This window comes from Pseudorca crassidens, chromosome 5, assembly GCF_039906515.1.
Source record: "Pseudorca crassidens isolate mPseCra1 chromosome 5, mPseCra1.hap1, whole genome shotgun sequence".
In the NCBI taxonomy this organism is placed as follows: Eukaryota; Metazoa; Chordata; class Mammalia; order Artiodactyla; family Delphinidae; genus Pseudorca; species Pseudorca crassidens.
In genome coordinates, this window is record NC_090300.1 from 82,769,708 (window position 1) to 82,789,990 (window position 20,283).

The 20,283-nt window shown below is 33.3% G+C and overlaps 1 protein-coding gene across 4 annotated transcripts in view; it reads right to left on the reverse strand.

Annotated features, from left to right (window-relative positions):
- Window positions 1-20,283, reverse strand: part of STXBP5L (syntaxin binding protein 5L) — a 371,562-nt gene that overhangs the window by 169,401 nt on the left and 181,878 nt on the right. For all 4 annotated transcript variants that reach the window (XM_067738756.1, XM_067738754.1, XM_067738755.1 and 1 more), the window contains exons 10-14: window positions 12,961-13,039; window positions 9,592-9,746; window positions 4,489-4,561; window positions 1,192-1,339; window positions 209-276 (exon numbers count right to left, since the gene is read on the reverse strand). In XM_067738756.1, the coding sequence (XP_067594857.1) occupies window positions 209-276; window positions 1,192-1,339; window positions 4,489-4,561; window positions 9,592-9,746; window positions 12,961-13,039 (523 nt within the window). The remainder of the gene's footprint in view (window positions 1-208; window positions 277-1,191; window positions 1,340-4,488; window positions 4,562-9,591; window positions 9,747-12,960; window positions 13,040-20,283) is intronic.

A 20,283-nucleotide genomic window follows, 5' to 3' on the forward strand; every position in this document is an offset into this window, starting at 1 on the left:
CTATACTTACTTATTTTTGTTATATGTCTATGTTTTCAATGATTTGATTTTATCTTCTATAAAGGTTATAATCTTTGGATAGAAGCTGTGTCTTATATTTTAATTTAAACTGTCAGCATTCCTACAGCACAATTATGGGAAAGTGTGAAAATTCAATGAAATCTTTTTGATGATAAATTGATAAACTCATAAATCACATCCCACTTACCCAGTAATAATAATTTCTGGATATGTCTGTGTGCCAAGGTTCCAAGCTCCTCCACTGATTGGCCACTCCTAAACAGATTATGTGGGAAGAATTTATAAGTTTTATTTTTTAAATTTAAATAACTTAGAAATTTAAAATAAAAATATTTTAAAATAACAGTAAAAGTTTCACTTAAAAATAAATAGCTGTTAAGTAATGAAGAATGAAATGTGTACCTATTTTTTAACTCCTTCATTGAACAAACAATTCCAAATGCAAAATTTCATATCCTTTAAAAATATAGATTTTAACAGATATTACCATTCATATTAAAAATGCAAAGAAGTATCTTTAATCATACAAATGTGGTGTTGCTACATCTTCCATGTAGTCTATGTACCTCCAAACTATGGTGGTGCCATTTAACACAAAATACTATGTAAATTGTGCCCCCTGGAGTTGTCCATCTCAACAGTCCTGTTCAAATAACAGAAATCATAATAGGGGGGTCTATTATAATTGTAAGTATTTGAATCCTGTAGTTAAATATAACAAAATGGAATTCTAGAAAGTTATTTAATGAAAGTCTTTGACAATTATATCTTATTAACCATTGATTGATAAGAAATAACTAGAGAGAGTTGACTCCTGAATTTCTTAAAACGTAATCCTTCACCTAAAATAATCAAAAGTAACATCTTATGATTCAAGCATATGTTAGTTTAAACATATATTTAGTATATAAATATATATGATAGGTAAGTATATCTTAGTAGATAATTGTATACTTTTTATATAAGAAATTTATATTCTCGTAGACTTAAAGCTATGTAGCATTTAGGAAATTTGAATTTCAGAAATTATGTCTTTTATAGGTGCCAGCTTATGACTTGAAAAGAATTTAGTTCAAGTTTTCTTCTACGGAAAGTCAGAAAATAACAGAAAAAAGTATGATCATATGATATGGATATGAATACAAGAAAATTTCTAATTGTTGCTTTTACCTTATTACTGTATCCTTGTTTTTTATGCTTGACTCCTATAGAGTAGAGCACTAGAATCAAATCTGGTGGGCAATCAGCAAAGTATGCTGTGCACGTAACTGGTGATTCATGAATGTCCATGGGATATGGATTTTCAAAGATAGGAAAGCTAATAGATAAAGATAATATATTAGTGTCATTTTGCACTGATATAAAAATGAAATAACTTTTATAAAACAAACCCTAAACTCTTCTAAATATTAATTATATTGAATATATTTCACATAATTGTTTTTTAAGCATCATAAAACAATGATCACCTGAATAAGAATTCTCTTTTAAAAATATATATCTATAAAATGTAATATGAATACTGGTAGAATTTTACTTGAATAAACTCATTTTCTTTCCAGTAATTTCAAAATTGCACAGTGATATCACTTTCTAAAATGGATAGACTAAATTATGTTAAATTGAAAATATGTAGCAAGTTGACTTATCAGTCAGTTATTAAAACATTATCAACTAGGTACTTTATCTACATACAATTTTATCTATATATTTATATAATACAAGTATTAAAATATCTTAGAAAATTTTACATGCTCTCCAAGGGACATAATACATAGGCAAGTATTTTGGTTTTGTATTTTTATAGGGAGTAACTGAAAGTTGTGTGTGCAATGTAGGTATGTGTGTGATTACACATGTTTAAGATTGTTTCCTATGTAAACTAGAAAACAGGGGAAATGCAGACCTATGGCTGTAGTAAATTTCATATCCTCAAGCCATATATCATTTTTAAAAGGGGTATCAGTAAGAACCAAATTAAGAATTCTTAGAACCACAATATATTGTACACTTCTCATGTACCAGATGTACCAGGTACTGTAGTAGATGGAATGGAGTATTATTCTATGCTGCATCCGTTCTCAGTCTGTGTGATCATGTTACTTCTGATACAGCGTGCTTTTGGGGGGTGGGGAGGACTATTAAAAATAATTTTCCCCATATTATAGGAACTTAATCAGAAACTTAGTTCAAACACCAGAAAGAGTTTGGTGTGTGTGTGTGTGTGTGTGTGTGTGTATGTGTGTGTTGACAGCGGTTCTCTTCCCTCCAATCTTAATGGTTTCCCAGATAAGAATAGTAGTATATGCAAAATCACATGGAAAGGAGAAAGTTGTGTTTAATAAATGGCAAGTAGTTTAAACTGAATGGATCAGAGGTTCCCTGTTTCAGAGCAGAAATTATCAATATTTCTGATATTGAAGAATTAGAAGTAAAATAAGTGCATCACCTTAAAGATCAGATCTACAATTTGGGATTTGATAATAGCAAGAGATTACAATGATAGACTCCTGAGAAGGTGAACAATATCATGGAAATGTTTGGGGAAAATAACTTTATTATATTGGCAAAGAGTAGAAAAATGACATTTAAGAAAGAAATAACTAAAAATGTATTACAAAAATTTACATGTGAAAGTGTGAACTGGTTGTTGTAGAAATGTAAACAAAGATGTAAATCCAAGAAGAGGAAAAATTTTTAAGCCCTAATGCTTGCTTTCATGTAGAGGATTAACTGGAAAAGAAGGAAGGAAGGAATAAATTAATTTGAAAAATGAGTACAAAGCTGCAATTTAATTGTTAACATTAAACATGGCTAAAAGTAACTATTTGGAGGGAAAGAGAACATGTTCAGTTTTTCCACATTAAACTTCTTGTAATAGACAACAAAATAGGAATGTCACATAGATTTTAAAACATGGTGCTGAAGAAGGCAAAATATTAGATAAAAACGTGCAAACAAAACGTCAATTCACATATTTATATAAGGTAATGAAAAGCATAAGAATTAGTGTATAAAAATAGTAACTTTTATGTTATATGTATTTTACCACAATAAAAAAGTTTTAAAAAGAATAAATGTATATGCTAAAGAATGTGAGTATTAAAGACAAAGTATAGTGGGCCTTGGAGGATGTTAGACAATTAGACAAGGTATGAGGAACCAACAAATATGGCACAGAAGGAAGAGGTGACTACCAGTGAGATCAGAAAAGTATATTTTAATAAAACCTATATTAGAACTTAGAAAAAGAGGCATAAATCCACACTCGTACACAAAACTTAATCAGGTTTTATGCTGATAAATACAGCAGCTAGGCAGAATTCAGTTATGGTGATATTATGGACCAACCCTATTCCCTTTCAAAATATTGAAATACTATGTGATGCAAATTATCACAAAGAAGAACTTTGGCTCTTACATTCACAAACTACACTGAGAGTAAAACTTAGACTGTACTTCATCCAACAAAAATTTATTAAGAACCTACTTCATGTGGAGACAAAACCTGTCCTTCATGAGGCCTACAGTTTAGTAGGGAGACAATCTTTAAAACAATAACAAATGGAAAATTTCATCTGTGTCAAAGCTATGAAGGATAGGAACATGGATCTAAGACAGCCCTTAATAGGATATTTGACCAAATTATACAGATAATGAAAGATTTTCTTTAATGAGGAAACGATATCTGAGTTGAGATTCTTATAGATGTTAGTAAGGAGAAAAAGGAATGGAAGATTATTTCATGCAGAGAAGAGAGAATGTACAAAAGCTCTGCAAATATAACGGGCTAAAAAATGATCAGTGAGTCTAGAACAAAGAATGAGGGAAAATGAGCTTCATGCCTATCATCATTGATAATGAAAATATGTAGCAGGAAGACAGTGTTCATCAGTTTCAAGTCTACTTTTACTGTACATGGAAAGTAGTGGAGAGCACCACTCTAACAGCAATATTTAATATTTGTTTCTACTGCCCACAACATAATGAAAAAGAAAAGAAAGTAAAAGAAGGCATCTATCATCTCTTGCCTCGAGATCCTGATCTTCTGTATCGTCTGCCACAGTAGTTCAATAATACTTTTATCATGTGCCATTTTTCTTTAGTCAATAGAGCAGATGGACAAACAGTACATTATGTAATTTTTGTAACAATTGTTTTTTGCTTAGGGAAATAGCAGAAATGTGATCCATTTTATGTGTTTGGAGTCCCCAAAGGCATCTTTTTAAACATTAGGTGTTACCTTTAAAATATCTTACAATATTCTCAGTGTCCCCTAAACTCTCCTGGTTTAGTTTTCATTATTGAACCAAATTACATTTTTATAATTCTAGCAAAACAATATTACACATAAAGAATATTTACCATCTAAAGAATTCTAATGCCAATTATCTATAATGTCCTCCTATATTTTAATTGCAATAAATAGAGTCTAAAATAGTGTTAATCCGTACATGGACAACTTACTTGCTTTGTGTCAGATCAACTACAATGAGATCTTTCTCCAGAAGTACAGCAACGGCATAGGGTTCTTGAAATTCTACAAGTAGAAAAGAAAAATGGAAAAGTTTTCATATTTAACATTTTATAAAATCAACAAACTTGTATTTCCTTTATCTCCTGTATAAATGTTATTTAAATGATTTGAGAAGACCAAAGTATGAGCTAAAATAAGAAGTAACAAAGAGCACTTTTTAAAAATATATGTTGTCCATTGTAAAGCAATTATACTCCAATAAAGATGTTTAAAAAAAAGAGAAAAAGAAAAACGTGGGACTCAAAAAATATATATATATGTTGTGTTTCTCAAACAATGTTTAAGACCATTATAGGAAACAAGGAAAAAATGAGAAGTTGCATAGCATAGAGTTAAATATTATCTCAATAATCATGATAGTAGTAGATTATTTGAAGAGAGTGAGTCTGTCACCTCCATCTCACATTTATCTTAGTCTTCCATAACCTTCCATTTCAGATCTGATTTCATGCCTACAGGAGATATACTAAGGAAACAGTTCTGCTTCTCTCAGTTGTGATACATATTCACCTCCCTATGAGAGCAACACTCCTTATACTAAAAAAATTACTTTCAATTCAATGTGATTTAACAGGTACTTAAAGACTTCCTACTATGTGCCCAGGAGTATATATCTCAAAAAATCAGAGTCTGAGGATAGCCTAGGATTTTCAAGTTCTTAAAATTCAACCCTTCCTTTCTCCCTTTCTCCATCCTCCCTTCCTTCCTTCAAGATGTTTCAGAAACTGTCTTAAGAACAAAGGATATATGGGGAATAAGAATGACAAGGTCTTTGTTCTAATAAAGTTTACAATCTAGGGGTACATACAAACAATGAACAAGTAAACAAATAAGATTAATTCAGAAAGTAAAGTGAACTATGAAAAAAATAACAAGGGTAATAGTATAAGAAATGACTTCTGGTTGGTGGGGGAACACTAATTTAGTTATAGTGGTCAAGGAAGACATTGCTTTCCATCTGTAATAAAGGACTAATAAAGGAAAGCCACAGTTACAGTGTTAGCTCAATTTAAGGAAAAAAGTATTTACAAAAACATTTTACATACATGGTATTTGATTCTCAGTAGCTAGAGCACGTATCATCATTTTTTCATTTCATAAAGAAAACTGGAGTCCAAAGAGGTTATGAGATTGGCACAAGGTTACAAAACTAGTAAGTTATAGACCTGAAACTTTAATGCATGCTGTTTTCATTATACCAGCAGTTTCTACTGGCTAGTTTAAGAGGTATTTAATCCTAAACTCAACAATCACTTGGCAGGAATTTTGTATTCAAGAGTATTCAAGTCTTGAAGGTAAATTAAAATAGATGGCCTTCACAGTCCTTCCAGTCCTGAGAAGCTACAGAACCTATTCATATTTATTTTTTAAGTCACAAGCTATGAGAGAAAAACTAGAATCAAAAAAACACAAAAGAACAAAAACTGAGGAGTCTGACCTTGTTTGGGTGCATATTTATACAACAGTATACAGTCCTCAAACTATTTGCTACTCAAACTTTTTCAAACTGAGGCATTTCCCCTCTTCTCCCTTATCTCTTAGAGCTGTTTTAAGTTTTCAACATTATTTCAAAACGTTTTGGGGTTTGGGGATTTTTTTGTTTGTTTTTCAGTTTGAAGAATACTACTAGTTTCCTCTTTGTCTTCTCATCCCTCTCTAGGAAAATCACTGGTTGGGAAGCAATGGCTACAAAAATAAAACAGCTGAGACATTGGCATGAATGAGCAAAAGTCTTAAATAAATTTTTATTTTAGGTAATAACACCTGTTTTAGATTATTGTTTCTTTTCAAATAATAAAAACTGGTAGCAAAAGTTTCACGTTTGTAGAAGTACTTGGTGTGCTGTGGTAACCACTGAATAAAAAGATTTCTTGTGGAGTCAGTGTTAGGTTCAATTTGTGTCTATTATTTATTAACAGTTTGATCCTAAGCAAATTAGTTAACTTCTTTGATTTTCAATTTCTCTACCCATTGAAATGGCAAAATAATACTACCTTAGACTGTTAATAAAGATTAGATGTATATAAAAATGTTTGATGCAAAGGCTGGCTTATAGTAAGTACTCAATAGATGCCAACTGTATTACTTTTTTTATTAGATTGGTTGTTTTTGAGCAGGCTCAGCCTTTTAACCCTAGCCCCCAACAAGATGGAAAAGCTCTATCATAAACACTACTTCTCTGAAGAGAAATGCATTATTTATGACACTTGTAGAAGACCAGATACAATTAAATATAGATGCAAAACTGACAAATTCGGAGTATAGTTGGTTAGTTACTCTGGGCAATGCCCCCTGAGATAAGAGGATTAGGCATTTGTGTTCTTTGAGAAATAGGCTGAATTGTCAGATGTCACAAATGATTCAGCAATATTAAAAACTGTTAATAAGTGTATTTTGTTTAACATATGCATAACACTTATCATTATGTGGCTATAAAGGAGATTAAAGTTCCATATTTACTAATATGGAATCATAATCAAAATACTGTATACTGTTAAGTGAAAAAAGTGTGATACAGAACAACATATAGAGTATGCTGTCATTTGTATAAAAAAGATAATGCATATATGCATACATTATTTGGGGAGAATACATAAGAAACTTAGTAATAGTGGTTGCCCCTGGAAGGGCAGTGAGAAAGTTTTCACTATATACTGTTGTGTATTGTAGGGTTCTTTTCTGGCATTTTCATGTACTATTGTTTTAATCAGAAATAGTTAATAAAATACACTTATATTTTACTGAGTAAAGTTAAACTATTTCTCCCAGCTCCTAGTAAGTAAAAAGTTCCATCCTCATTACCACTTCTCTGAAAAGCAAAGTAATATATGTGGCTTGGAAGTGATTAGGCTTGGTTACAGTACATTTATAATTTGTTTAACATTATTAGAAACTGTCCTAACATCTCTACTGATGTGCACAAATGTATATACACATATACCTATAGTGTTTGATCTTGGCAACCGCACATTTTCAGTTTCTATTACTGGTATGCACACCTTTTTTCTTGAGGCTCCTTAATAGAAGGCATTTTCCTAAGCTCAGCTTTTGGTCCTCTGTTCTTTCTTTCTTTCTTTGTTCCTTTATCATTCATTCTCACAACTCCAAAGAGCATCTATATTCTGATGACTCAAAAATAAATATTAAAGACCTTTTCCCTCTCCTTTTCTGCTCTCTAAACAACTCTACTGACTCAAACTTATTTTTCTCTCTTTCCAAGAACTCTTATTACTTCATATGAAACCACTATTCCTAAAATGTTGTCTTTGACTCATCTCTCATATCACTCCCTAATCCAGTTGTTGACCAAATTCAATGGGTTTTCATCTTCCATTCCTACAAGCAGCACTGTTTCAGATCTTGACCATTTTAATGTACACTACCACAAAAGCCTCCCAGTTGGAATCTGAAGTTTTAGATTTCAGGGTCTCTCTCTTCAAACCCACACACTAGAACATTGCTTTCTTTCACTTAATATTTCCTCAAAATTCCTCTGTAGTTCCCTATTTCCAAATACCTACAAAAGGCTTTCAAATTTTTCTCTGAATTGATCTCACTCTAGCAAAACCTCACAATTTCTAAAACCTTTACTCAATATTATTTTCAAGGCCCAAGTCATTCTTCAAGCCCTATCTAAATCCTACTTGTTCCATGAAGCTTTGCATGAATATTTCAGTCATCGACTACCTGACTAGCCTATAAATTGGTACATTATTTAAACTCTGATTCGTATAACTCAGCGCTTAATTAAGCCATTATGTTTTTTAAACTTAAGTCATAATTATCTTCCTCATGTGGCCAGATTTTCTGATTTGACATCAGAGATCAGTTTCATACTTCATCCATATTCTCAACAAGTTCTTGTCATACTGAGGCCATAGAAGCATCCAATAAATATTTGTTGGTTAATTTACAACACAAGTAATTTGTCTGCCCCTGGAAACTCTGGGAATAAAGTGCCACACTGATTGTTATTTTATATCACTTTATTTCAGTTTTTAAATATGAAACTCAATAATTTAAAACAATGAATACATTTATAATAAAACTAATAGCTATTTATCTTCATAGTTTATAAGGTATATTCCCTTTGGCCTTCCAGTAATCATGTGGTATCAATATTATATTCTTTCTTCAAATGATTAATCAAACTTGTAAATATGAAGTGACTTGTCCAAGGTCACATAGCTAGTAAGTGACAGAGCTAAATCATAAGCCCAAATACTCTGTCTCCAAGTACAGTGCTCCTTTCCCTACATCTATGTTCCCTCTTGAAAATGTAGTAATATATATATACACATACTACCTTTTGTAATCATAAACTCATATTTCCCTTTTTATATTTCACCCTTCTCCATTTTTAGATTCCATTATTAAAATATTTCATCATTAGATTCCATTATACAGTTTGCATATAAGTTTAGACTGTTTTTTTATGTTTACGAAGTCTTTATATTTGGGATAATAAAAATACATAAGCACCTCTCCTCCCAAAGGCTCTTCTAATTATTTTCAAAATTGGAATAAATCACTAACCATACATCAGCAATCCTAGAGTAATCACAGGTGCTACAGTTGCATCTGAAGCAAAGCCAGATGTGAAACAGATGCAGCACCACCAGAGTTACAGATCACTGATATCAGGTAAGTGCTTTAACTTTGATTGGCACAGGATTGGGATGGGTGGAGCTGGCCTAGGAAAGGCTATTAGGAGACCTCAGTTTCTCCAAGTGATTTCACCCCGGACCCTGAGTGGACCCTCCCAGCTCAGCTTCCACCATCCTTATCAAAGTTTAAAGCACTTACCTGATATTAGAACCTGAAACTCCAGCACTGTTGCACTACATCTGTCTTACTTCCATTTTCTCAAGTAGGTACAGCTGCAGAACCTGCTCCAGCACCTGTAGCTCACCGTGTTGTATCACAGTCGATATCAGCTGCTAAAACTAAAAATATTTAAGCTTAATTTTGTTAGGAACTTATCATTTCAAAAATGATTTTTCAACATTAATAGTTTCATTTTAGTTACTTACCATTTGGATAGGGTGTTTCACATAAAGTTAGAAATTCAACAATAGGATGATCCATTTCAAGCACTGTAATTGCTTTTCCATGCATGATGGTTAAACTTGGTCTTCTGCAAGCTTTGTCATAGGACAGCCCACCAGAAAATATTATGAATGGTTCACTACAGAGGAAAAAAAGTTAATGAGACTGAGTTCTTTAAAATGACACAATCTCACAGTATTGAGGCAAAAAGGAATGGGCTTAGTAGGGATTATATACAATAATTTGACAGAGAGTAAAAGCCTTTCCTGGCCCCAAATATCTCACCCAACAATTTACTATTCTACCATTTCCTTTTTTCTGGATGTATATTCTCACCATTAAAATTACTAATGAATCAATCTAAAGATGTTGAGGTGAGATGGGGGAAAGGCAGTGAGGTTGGTGAGAGGGGAAGATGCTGACTGACTCAACAGAACATCTTCACATATATTAGTTGGTTACCAAACTCTAAATTACTACTATTAGAATATTAGGCTATGTTACTTTATCATATTAACCAGTAGGCATGTGGGACCCCAAATCACTAAGAAATAGAGGCAAATTTCAACATGAAATGAAATGTGACAGTGGCAAGCCCAGAATGGTAGAAGGTAACATGAAAAGTCTACATAATAGAGTTTCTGTGGGAAAGGGTTATGACAAACAGATGGAGAAAACGAATATATAACGGGAAAATGATTCACCAAAAGTAAATGTGACCTTCTTCTCAACTTTACCTAGGGTCAGCCAGTTCTATTTAGCTTGTAAAACTAACTTTGAACAAATTTTTTCATTTCTGTTAACTGCAGGTTACAGTTAGATAATAGAGTGGGGCTGAAATGACCATAAAATATCATAGCTATGAAATATCTCCAAAAGTTTTCATTTTCCTTTTCTCAAATATCTGTATCTCTAGTATATGTATATAAAAGAAAATGTGTGTTGATATGAAGTATTTTTCAATAAGACCAAACTGAAAATGCTCTCCAAAATTTTTTTAAAGGAACTAGACACTTTTATTGTACCAAATTCCTTGAGAACATGTTTCTCTAAATAATTCACTTCTATCCATCTACTAAACTGAAGAATCTACTTGTTTCTAGAACTCACTCCATAAAATTTCCCTTTCTTTTCCATTTTGTATCATACATAATACCAAACATTATCAAAGGGACATTTGCTAATCTTATGCTGGCTATGTAGTAACAACAAAAAACCCTTTTAAAAAGTTTCCATCAAAACCTACATATAAAATGCCTTCACTACTTTTTATTTAAAGTTCTGTCTTAATATTTTCATATAAATATTTGTGTTGTAAGCTAAAAAAGGGAAAATGCTCTAATTTATTTTTTTAGATTCCATATATGTGCGTTAGCACACGGTATTTGTTTTTCTCTTTCTGACTTACTTCACTCTGTATGCCAGGCTCTAGGTCCATCCATCTCATTACAAATAACTCAATTTCATTCCTTTTTATGGCTGAGTAATATTCCATTGTATTTATGTGCCATATCTTCTTTATCCATTCATCTGTTGATGGACATTTAGGTTGCTTCCATGTCCTAGCTATTGTAAATAGTGCCGCAATGATCTTAATCATTATTTTAAACTGCCTTGCCTTGAATTCTTGATTTCTGAAGTACATTTTCTTCATGTTTACCCTTTTCTCCCTTCATCTGGCACCATCCTATCTTCCATCCCTTAAATCCCATCTCAGGCATCTCCTTTCCTAAGATGAATTTCAGTGATTTCTCTCTTCACTGTTGTCCTCCCTACTCCCTTTAGGCAAGGTTAGCTGTCCTTTTGCTGTGCTCTCATAGCATGTCTCTATAAAAGCACCTTACATGTTGTATAGAAACCACGAGTTTATGGGCTTACTTCTGGTACTAGACCATAACAGGTTCAAAAGCAGGCGGTAATTTCTATTTTAGTGTGCCAAACAAATTGCTCAATGCACATTATGCAGTAATAACTTAATACATTTTGTTTTAATTGAATTAAGCTACATATTGTTGAGCACCTCATAAAAAATACATTTATATATAACAAAATACATGTCATAAAGTCCATGGATCATGTACTTTATCAGGGAAAAACCTCTCATGCCTTCACATGAACCTCTTCATTCTCATTTTACAAACTAGGGTTTCAAATTTCTTAGTCTATAGCAAATAAAAGACTAGATACTAGTGGATAAACACAATGGAAATTAGAAGTCCCAAAAGCCCAAAACTGAAGGATAGAGGAAAACTTTCAAAAACAAATACATACATGAAAAGAAAAGAAAAAAAAGAAACCACAAGCTGCTAGGAACAGTTAATAAGTGTGAAGTGGTCAACTGCTTCAATAGTCCTTTAAGTGTGACACTGTATAACAATGGCTGTAAATAACATTGAGCCTGAAGACTCAAGCAAAGTTTAAGTTATAAACACTGATTTAAGAAGGAAAAGAATATATGTAAAATATTTTCATCCATAATGATTAAATTTTAAGTGTTTTAATACTTTAGTTACAATAGTAATAAAATCATGATGATTTTTACTAGTTATACATAGTAACATTAGGCTGAACTAAAGAGGTATTGATCCATCTATCTACTATACCTTGAGAAGAGCAGCTATAAGCAAACATTAAATGCACCTATGACAACAGGAAAATATTCTAGTGTGAACATTTAAGTAATATAAAGTAGAATTATCCAATTTAGACTTAAAATAAAACTAAGGTCTAGGCAAGATTTGTAATTATGGTAATTCTGGATGAGAGTATTGCCACTAATAATTACTGTAAGTATAAACATTGCTGATGCATAGGATATGGCTGCTGTATATACAAGATAAATTTCTATTAAATATTATTTTTTATTTAATTTTCTGTATCTTAAAATTTAGCACTATTGTATTATGGCAATATACATAAATGTTTACCTTCACAACTAACTATAGTCTTTCCAACTTCAGAATGTAAGATCCTAAAGTACAGAGACTTGGTTATGTATTTAATTCATGTGTAATACCAACAGGTACATAGCTTCTGCTGTTTAATAATGTTGAATGACTGCTGCTTGTAATTGCATGGCCCAAAAGCCCTATATTGTTAAAATTAATGTATATAATACTCATCTGAATATTCATATAAATTTTAAAATAACTGATTTGCTATTTATAATAACGTTGACATAATACATTTGCCACTTGAACAATAAGAAATCTGTTATTATCAATGAAGAAGATTCAGCCAGTTAATATAATTATGTAAAACTTTAAACAATATATAAACATTAAAGGTTATCTGAATTTCTTGTCTCTGTTTCTTACATATTTTCCCATAACTCTCAAAGTAAAAATGCATACCTGTTTCTACAGGTTTTGTATTCTACTTTAAGAATTGGTTTGCAAGATTCAGATTTTCTTCCTTCTCTTTGAGTTTTTCCTAAAGAAAGAAAAAGGACTTTATTAAATATGATTTAAATTCTACTAACCCATGAGAATTTTAAAAGCTTAATTAAAGGAATATTTTTAAATGTAATTATGTGTTTTTCATAATACAATAAACACATTTCTACGCATCCTAACATATTTGTTAAATTTATAAACAATTTGTTGAACCCTAATAATTGACTGTTATATAAACAATAAAGTTATTTGTAAACATATTTGTATTGCTTCACATTCTCCATGTATAAATATAGTATCATATAAAGTTATCTTAATTATTTAAGTTTCAAGATAAACAACGTCAGAATTGAAGACATACACATACATACTTATCTGCATAATGAAATGTATAATGAAAATCCATACTAGGCTGAAAATTTTACCTATAAAACAAGCAAATCCCTTTCTTATGCAGAAAGATTTGCCATTTAAAACTTATGAAAATCTTTGCATTTTCATCAAATTTATTTAAAGGAAAGTCCATTAGACAATGAACACTGATGGTATATTTCATGATTTTTTAAAATTTTAATGATGTCCTCTATTTGCATAAAACAAAAATAATAGTTTCTTATAAGGGAAGGATTATGTTGTTTAGACTCCATAAGAGTCTAAATGAAAGATCAAGAGGAGTTGAAAATGGAAATAAAGCTGCTTCTGCCTATAACATACTTATCTTTCTAGTTATGATTTTACTTATAATTCTACATCTCATTTTGATAAAATTCATCTGTTTTTCAAGATATGTTTGTTTGTTATTTTAATAAGTACCCTATTTATTCTTGTATTGCCATAGCTGTTTATAGACACAGAAACCTATTATGTAGATAGATGTTTACATGCATATAAGTTAAAATTTCAGAATGGCAAAGCCAAATCCAACTAGGATGTCAGGACAATTTTATCCAATTTGCTTAACGGGCTATCAGCATAGAATACACCTTATCTGCTCCATGGCATGTTTTCTGAAATTGCCTTCTCTTTCTTTTATGTCAACTAAAGAGGCAACCCAATAATAAAATACTGGTCAGTATCATTCACATTGTAAAATAGGATTAAAAGTATCTATATTATATGTGAAAAAGAAGTGCTGACATTAACTGTATTATATATGAAAAACAATTGCTGATATTAAATATAGATCATTACAAAGAGACAACTTTGGCTCAGGGACTCACTCTGAACAGTGGTCTTAGAGGTGAGGAACATCTGGTTGGTGATTACTAGTTTTGATAATGAATGGAAATAGAGAGAACTGAAGGAAATGACAGAGTCAGCAAAGAGACCCATTCTTCTCAGTTGATGTTTTTTCTATCCAGAGCTTCTCTAATAATCGCCAAACCATTAGTTGACCAAAACAGTATATTTGCAGTTGTTTATATATATGGGACCAACTACTATTTTTCAATCAATAAACACCACTATCATGCACTGATTTTAGTAGAAAAGAGTAATTGTTTAATTAATTAATGTTTTACTTCAATTTCCAACTCTAATAATTAATTTGGGGGTAAAGCTTTTCTGTTTTGATTATATTCATTGCCTGTCAGTAATTGAAATATGCTTAAATGTCATGTTGCATAAAACATTATCAACAACTGCATTTATTGCTTTTCCTTATGTTCAGAGTACTGTATTAAGTGGGAAGATGCAAAGAAATAACTAACTACCAAAAAGCTTAAAATTTACTAAACTGAACAAAACAATTTTTGAAAATGACAACACGCGGTACCATAAACAAGTGATAGACATGAAGTGTTGTAAGAGTTGAGAATAAAACTGTGGCTTCCTTTTACAACAGACTTACCTAGATTTTCACAGAAGACTTCCTAGAAGCTAGATTAAACATTAAAAGATAGAAGTTGGCTAGGAGAGCATAAGAAAAGACATGAATGCAGAATGTGCCTAGTATGTTGAGAGAATAATGGATAAGCCAAATTGGGCAGATTAAAAGATTAATGTAGAAGAAGAGTACAAAAAGGCTGATGAGGTATGATGAGCCATACAATGGCAATCTATAAAACTGATTTGCAGTATAGACAAGGGAGAGTCACTGGAAGCTTTCAAGTTGGGAAATAATATGTGTAAGCAATGCCTCAGAAATATTAATATGGATTTATTTAATAAAGAAATTTTGAGGATGTAAGATACTGATAATGGAAAACAAGGAGAAGATAATCACAACTGTGCAGGAAAAACTGAAGAAAAGTGAACAGTCTCAAAGAAAAGTGGGATACTATTAATCACACCAACATGTGCATCTTGAGAGTACTGGAAGGAAAGGAGAGAAAGGAGGAGAAAAACACTCAGAAATATTGGTTGAAAATGTCCTAAATTTTTTGAAAAGCATTATTTATACATCTAAGAACCTCAATAAACTCCATGTAGGATAAAATCAAAGAAACCTACTCCCAGACACATCAAGGTAAAAATGCTAAAATCAAAAAAATATATATTGAAAGCAGCAAGAGGAAAATGATTCATTGTATACAAGGGAGCCCCAATAAGATTAATAGCTGACTTTCTTACCAAAGACAATGAAGCCAAAAGGTAGTGGAATGACATACTTAATGTACTGGGGAAAAAAACAACAACCCTGTTAACCAAGAATCAAAGTTCATCAAAATTATCTTTCAAAAATGGAGGTGAGGGCTTCCCTGGTGGCGGAGTGGTTGAGAGTCCGCCTGCCGATGCAAGGGACACGGGTTCGTGCCCCGGTCCAGGAAGATCCCGCATGCCGCGGAGTGGCTGGGCCCGTGAGCCATGGCCGCTGAGCCTGCGCGTCCGGAGCCTGTGCTCCGCAACTGGAGAGGCCACAACAGTGAGAGGCCCGCGTACCGCAAAAAAAAAAAAAAAAAAATGGAGGTGAAATAAAGATGTTTCCAGATAACAAAAACTGACAGAATGTGTTGCTAGCAGAGCTCCCTTTCAAAAAATACTTAAGTTCTTCAGGCTGAAAGAGAGTAATATGAATCTACACACAAAAAAAAAGATTACAAGGAAAAGTAATTAACGTAGATAATTATAAAAGACAGTATAATTGCATATTTCCTCTCCAATCTTAACTGGTTAAAAAAGCAATGTAAAAAGTAATATGTATATAATTGTAATATGGGATATATAATATATTTGAAAATAATAACACAAAGAAGGTGTATGGGAACAAGGTTACACTGGAGGAAGAAAATGACACCAAATGGCAACCTGAGTCCACAAGAACAAAGGAAGAGAACCACAAATCAGAAGCAGAAAGGCTAATGTAACAAATTTTATACATATGTGAGTTTGTGTATATATATATATATATATATATATATATACACACACACACATATATATATAATATATACCCTTGACTAAATAACAAATGGGTGAAAGAAAAAAACAAGAATATTGTAGAACAGTGTATGCTACAATGCCATTCATACAATGAACAGTGTTCACAACATCGTTCAACAATTGTACAACAATGTAAAATACAACACATCAAAACTTCTGAGATGAAGCCTAAGCAGAGCAGAGAGGGAAATTTATACCTACGAGCAGCTATATTAAAAAAGAATATATGAAATCACTAACCTAACCATTCACCTTAAGTCACAGAATAAAAGAACAACCTGAAGCTGAAGCAAAAAGAAAGAAAGAGATAATAAAGGTTTGAGCAGAAATTAATGACATAGAAAAGAGAAAAATATAGAAAATCAATTAAACTAAAATTTGATTCTCTAAAGAGATCAAGAAAATTGACAATCCTTTAGCTAAACTGACCAGAAAAGAGACAGACAGAGATAAAAGACTTACACACACACACAAAAGATGGAACATAATTACCTATTTCAGCCTGAAGGGGCTGGAGTGTGCCTTAGGCTGCAACTGGGGGTACGCAGGACAGAGCCCAAGTCTCCCATTGAAGCCCCATTGTTAGTGTGTGCAAGAAGGGAAGGGTGGAGCCCCACCAAAACATGCTTGCAGTGGGCACAGCTCTGCCTCTGTGAGCTCTGGGAGTACACAAGCACCATGGGCTGTCCACACTCAGAGGCAAGGCTGAAATCTGTGCTGATCCCCAGGAACCGCACAACTTTCGAAGCGGGGCTGAAATTTGAGCAGTGTCCTGGTGGCTTTTGAGGTTTTATGCCATCATCTCCTTTGTAAGCTCAGTGCCTACGGAACATTCGAGCAGACTACTGGTACTCCTGTGGCTGGGTGGATCCAGCATTAGCAGCTTCCAGAACACACAGAGGCAGGGTCGAGGTGTGGGTTGACTCCGTAAGTCTCGGCTGGTCCCAGTGCCTGATTTCAGTGGATCTGTGCCAGCATATCTATGCTGGTGGACTGGTGAGCACAGCGCCTGAGAGACATCTGGGCTGATTGCTTGCATTCTCAAGGCTGAGGCAGGGCCAAGGGCAGTGCCAACAACAGTATACTTTGTGAGCCCACACAACAGGTGATGGGCTAGACCACAGAGCGCACTTCCCAATAGACAGCTCCTGTGGAGGAACACTCAGTGGCTCTTCTTCCAGTGGAAGTGTTTCAGTCCCACCTACCTCACACCACAGCTTAGAAACGGCTCAGGAAGCTTCTACTCCAACAGTTGGGGAACAGACCCTACCCGCAACAGGGCTGTGTAAACCACAGAGCAAAACGGAGGCCCCGCTCAACATCCAGTGCAGGCTCTGATCACCCCAACACCAGCCACACCCCACATCAAGAGGATAACAGGCAGCACACACTGAGGAAAGCCAAGGAAGGCATCCATACTAAAAACAGCCCTCTAACCAAAAATATTAGACTCACACAGGCTAGACAGGGAGGGTCCCACATAAAAACAGCCCTTCAAGACCACAGTAGATAACTGTTTCTCCTAAATTCGTAGAGTCACAGAAATATAAAATGAAGAATCAGAGGAACCACTTCCAATTAAAAGAACAAGAGAAATCCCCTGAATGAAAAAACAATTAAACAGATCTCTCCAGTCTACCAGATCCTGAGTTCAAAAAGGATGTAATAAAAATACTGAAGGAATTAAGAAAGGCTATTAATAGAAATGCAGACCACTGTAACAAGGAACTAGAAACTATAAAGAGGAGCCAATTAAAATTAGAAAACTAATTTGCTGAGCTAAAGCAATAAATACCAAACTACATAATTCAGAAGAACGAATAAGTGATCTGGAAGATTAGAATGGAAATCACCCAGTCAGAACAACAGACAGAAAGACAAATGAAAAAAAAAACAAACAAAGTGAAAGCAACATACAAGACCTATGGGATAATATAAAGCAAACAAATTTACACTTAATAGGGATCCCAGAAGGAGAAGAAAGAGAAAAGAGGATTGAAAATGTATTTGAAGAAGTTACAAATAAATTGGCTGAAAACTTCCCAAATCTAAAGAAGGAAATTATATCTAGGTACAAGAAGTACAGAGGGTCCCCAAAAAAATGAACCCAAATAGACCTACACCAAGATATATTATAATTAAAATGGCAAAAGTTATAGTTAAAGAGAGGATTCTAAAGGCAGCAAGAGAAAAACAAAGAGTCAGTTACAAGGGAACCCCCATAAGGCTATCATCTGATTTCTCTACAGAAACACAGACCAGAGGGGAGTGGCAAGATATATTCAAAGCCCTAGAAGGGAAAAACCTGCAACCTAGGATACTCTATCCAGCAAGATTAGCATTTAGACTAGAAGGAGAGATAAAGAATTTCTCAGATAAGCAAAAACTAAAGGAATACAGCAATACTACATGTAACCCAAAAGAACTATTGAAAGGACTTATGTAAACAGAAAAGAAGCAAGAATCTATAGGAAAGAGAAAATCACAGTTGGAAAGCAAATCACTTTAAAAAGCCAGTACATAAATTTTAAAAATAAAGATAAAAAAATTTGAACGTGATGAAACTACAATGAATAGCAAAAGGATAAACATGAAGATGTAAAACAGTGCATCAAAATAATAAAATGTTGAGGAGGGGTGTAAGAAAATGGAGAATTTTTAAAAAATGTGTTTGAGCCTATATGACTACAAGTCTAAAGCAAGTAGGTATAGTAATGGGTTAATACACTTGAAAAACACTAACCACAAATCAAAAACATAAAATAGATTCACAAAACCCAAAAAGAACACAAGCATAATACAAAAGAAGATTATCAAACCATAAAAGGAAAGAAAAACTAAAAGAAAGGAACAAAACAGAAATATAAAATCAACTGGAAAACAAGGTTTAAAATGGCAATCATCAAAAATTACCTTAAATGTCAATGCACTAAACATTCCAATCAAAAGGCATAGAGTGGCAGATTGGATAATAAAACAAGAGCCCACAATACGCTGTCTATAAGAGATTCATTTCAGGGCTAAAGACACAGACTGAAATTGAAGCGATGGAAAAAGGTATTTCATGAAAATAGATATGAGAAGAAAGAGAGTGTAGTAAAAAGAATTCTACACCATGACTAAGTGCTATTTATCCCAAGTGTGCAAGGCTGGTTCAACATTCAAAAACCAATTGATAAATCCATCATATCAATAGGCTAAAAAAGAAAAACCACATCATCATATAAATAGATGCATAAAAAGCATGTGACAAAATCCAACACCCATTCATGACAAAAACTCTCAGTAAACTAGAATGAAACTGAGCAGGACCCTGAGAGGCCTTCTCAGATACAGACACCCCACTGTGTCCCCTGCCTTTTGTTTGTAGAAGAAGGTTTAGCCTCCTAGGCCTTTGCCGAGTTCCAAAGAGCAACTTTAATTAAAGAAGTGAGAAAATACAGGAACAAAGGAAAACCACCAAGCAAGACAAAATAATATTAATTAGCCATAAAACATCATGAGGATACTTAGCTCCTCCACAAGAGCCATAGATAATATTTAGAGCCATATCCTTAAGTTGTTTTGCAGATACTAAAAAAAACCCACCAGGTGGAAGAAGTTAACTGCATGCTGACAACCAGCATGTAGACCCCAGACTAGCTGGAACCAGAAAGTTGATGATCGAGATTTTAGAAACATCACCCTGTTATGTCACCATCAACCAGCCAGAGCACAAGCTGATCATGTACTCTGCAACCCTCTCCCACACACTGTCTTTAAAAGCCCTAAAGGCCAATGGGGAGTTCAGGTCTTTTGAGCATGAGCTGCTCATTCTCCTTGCTTGCCCCACATTGGGCGCTTTGCAATAAATACTGTACTTTTCTTCACAAAAACCCAGTATCAGCAGATTGACTTTAC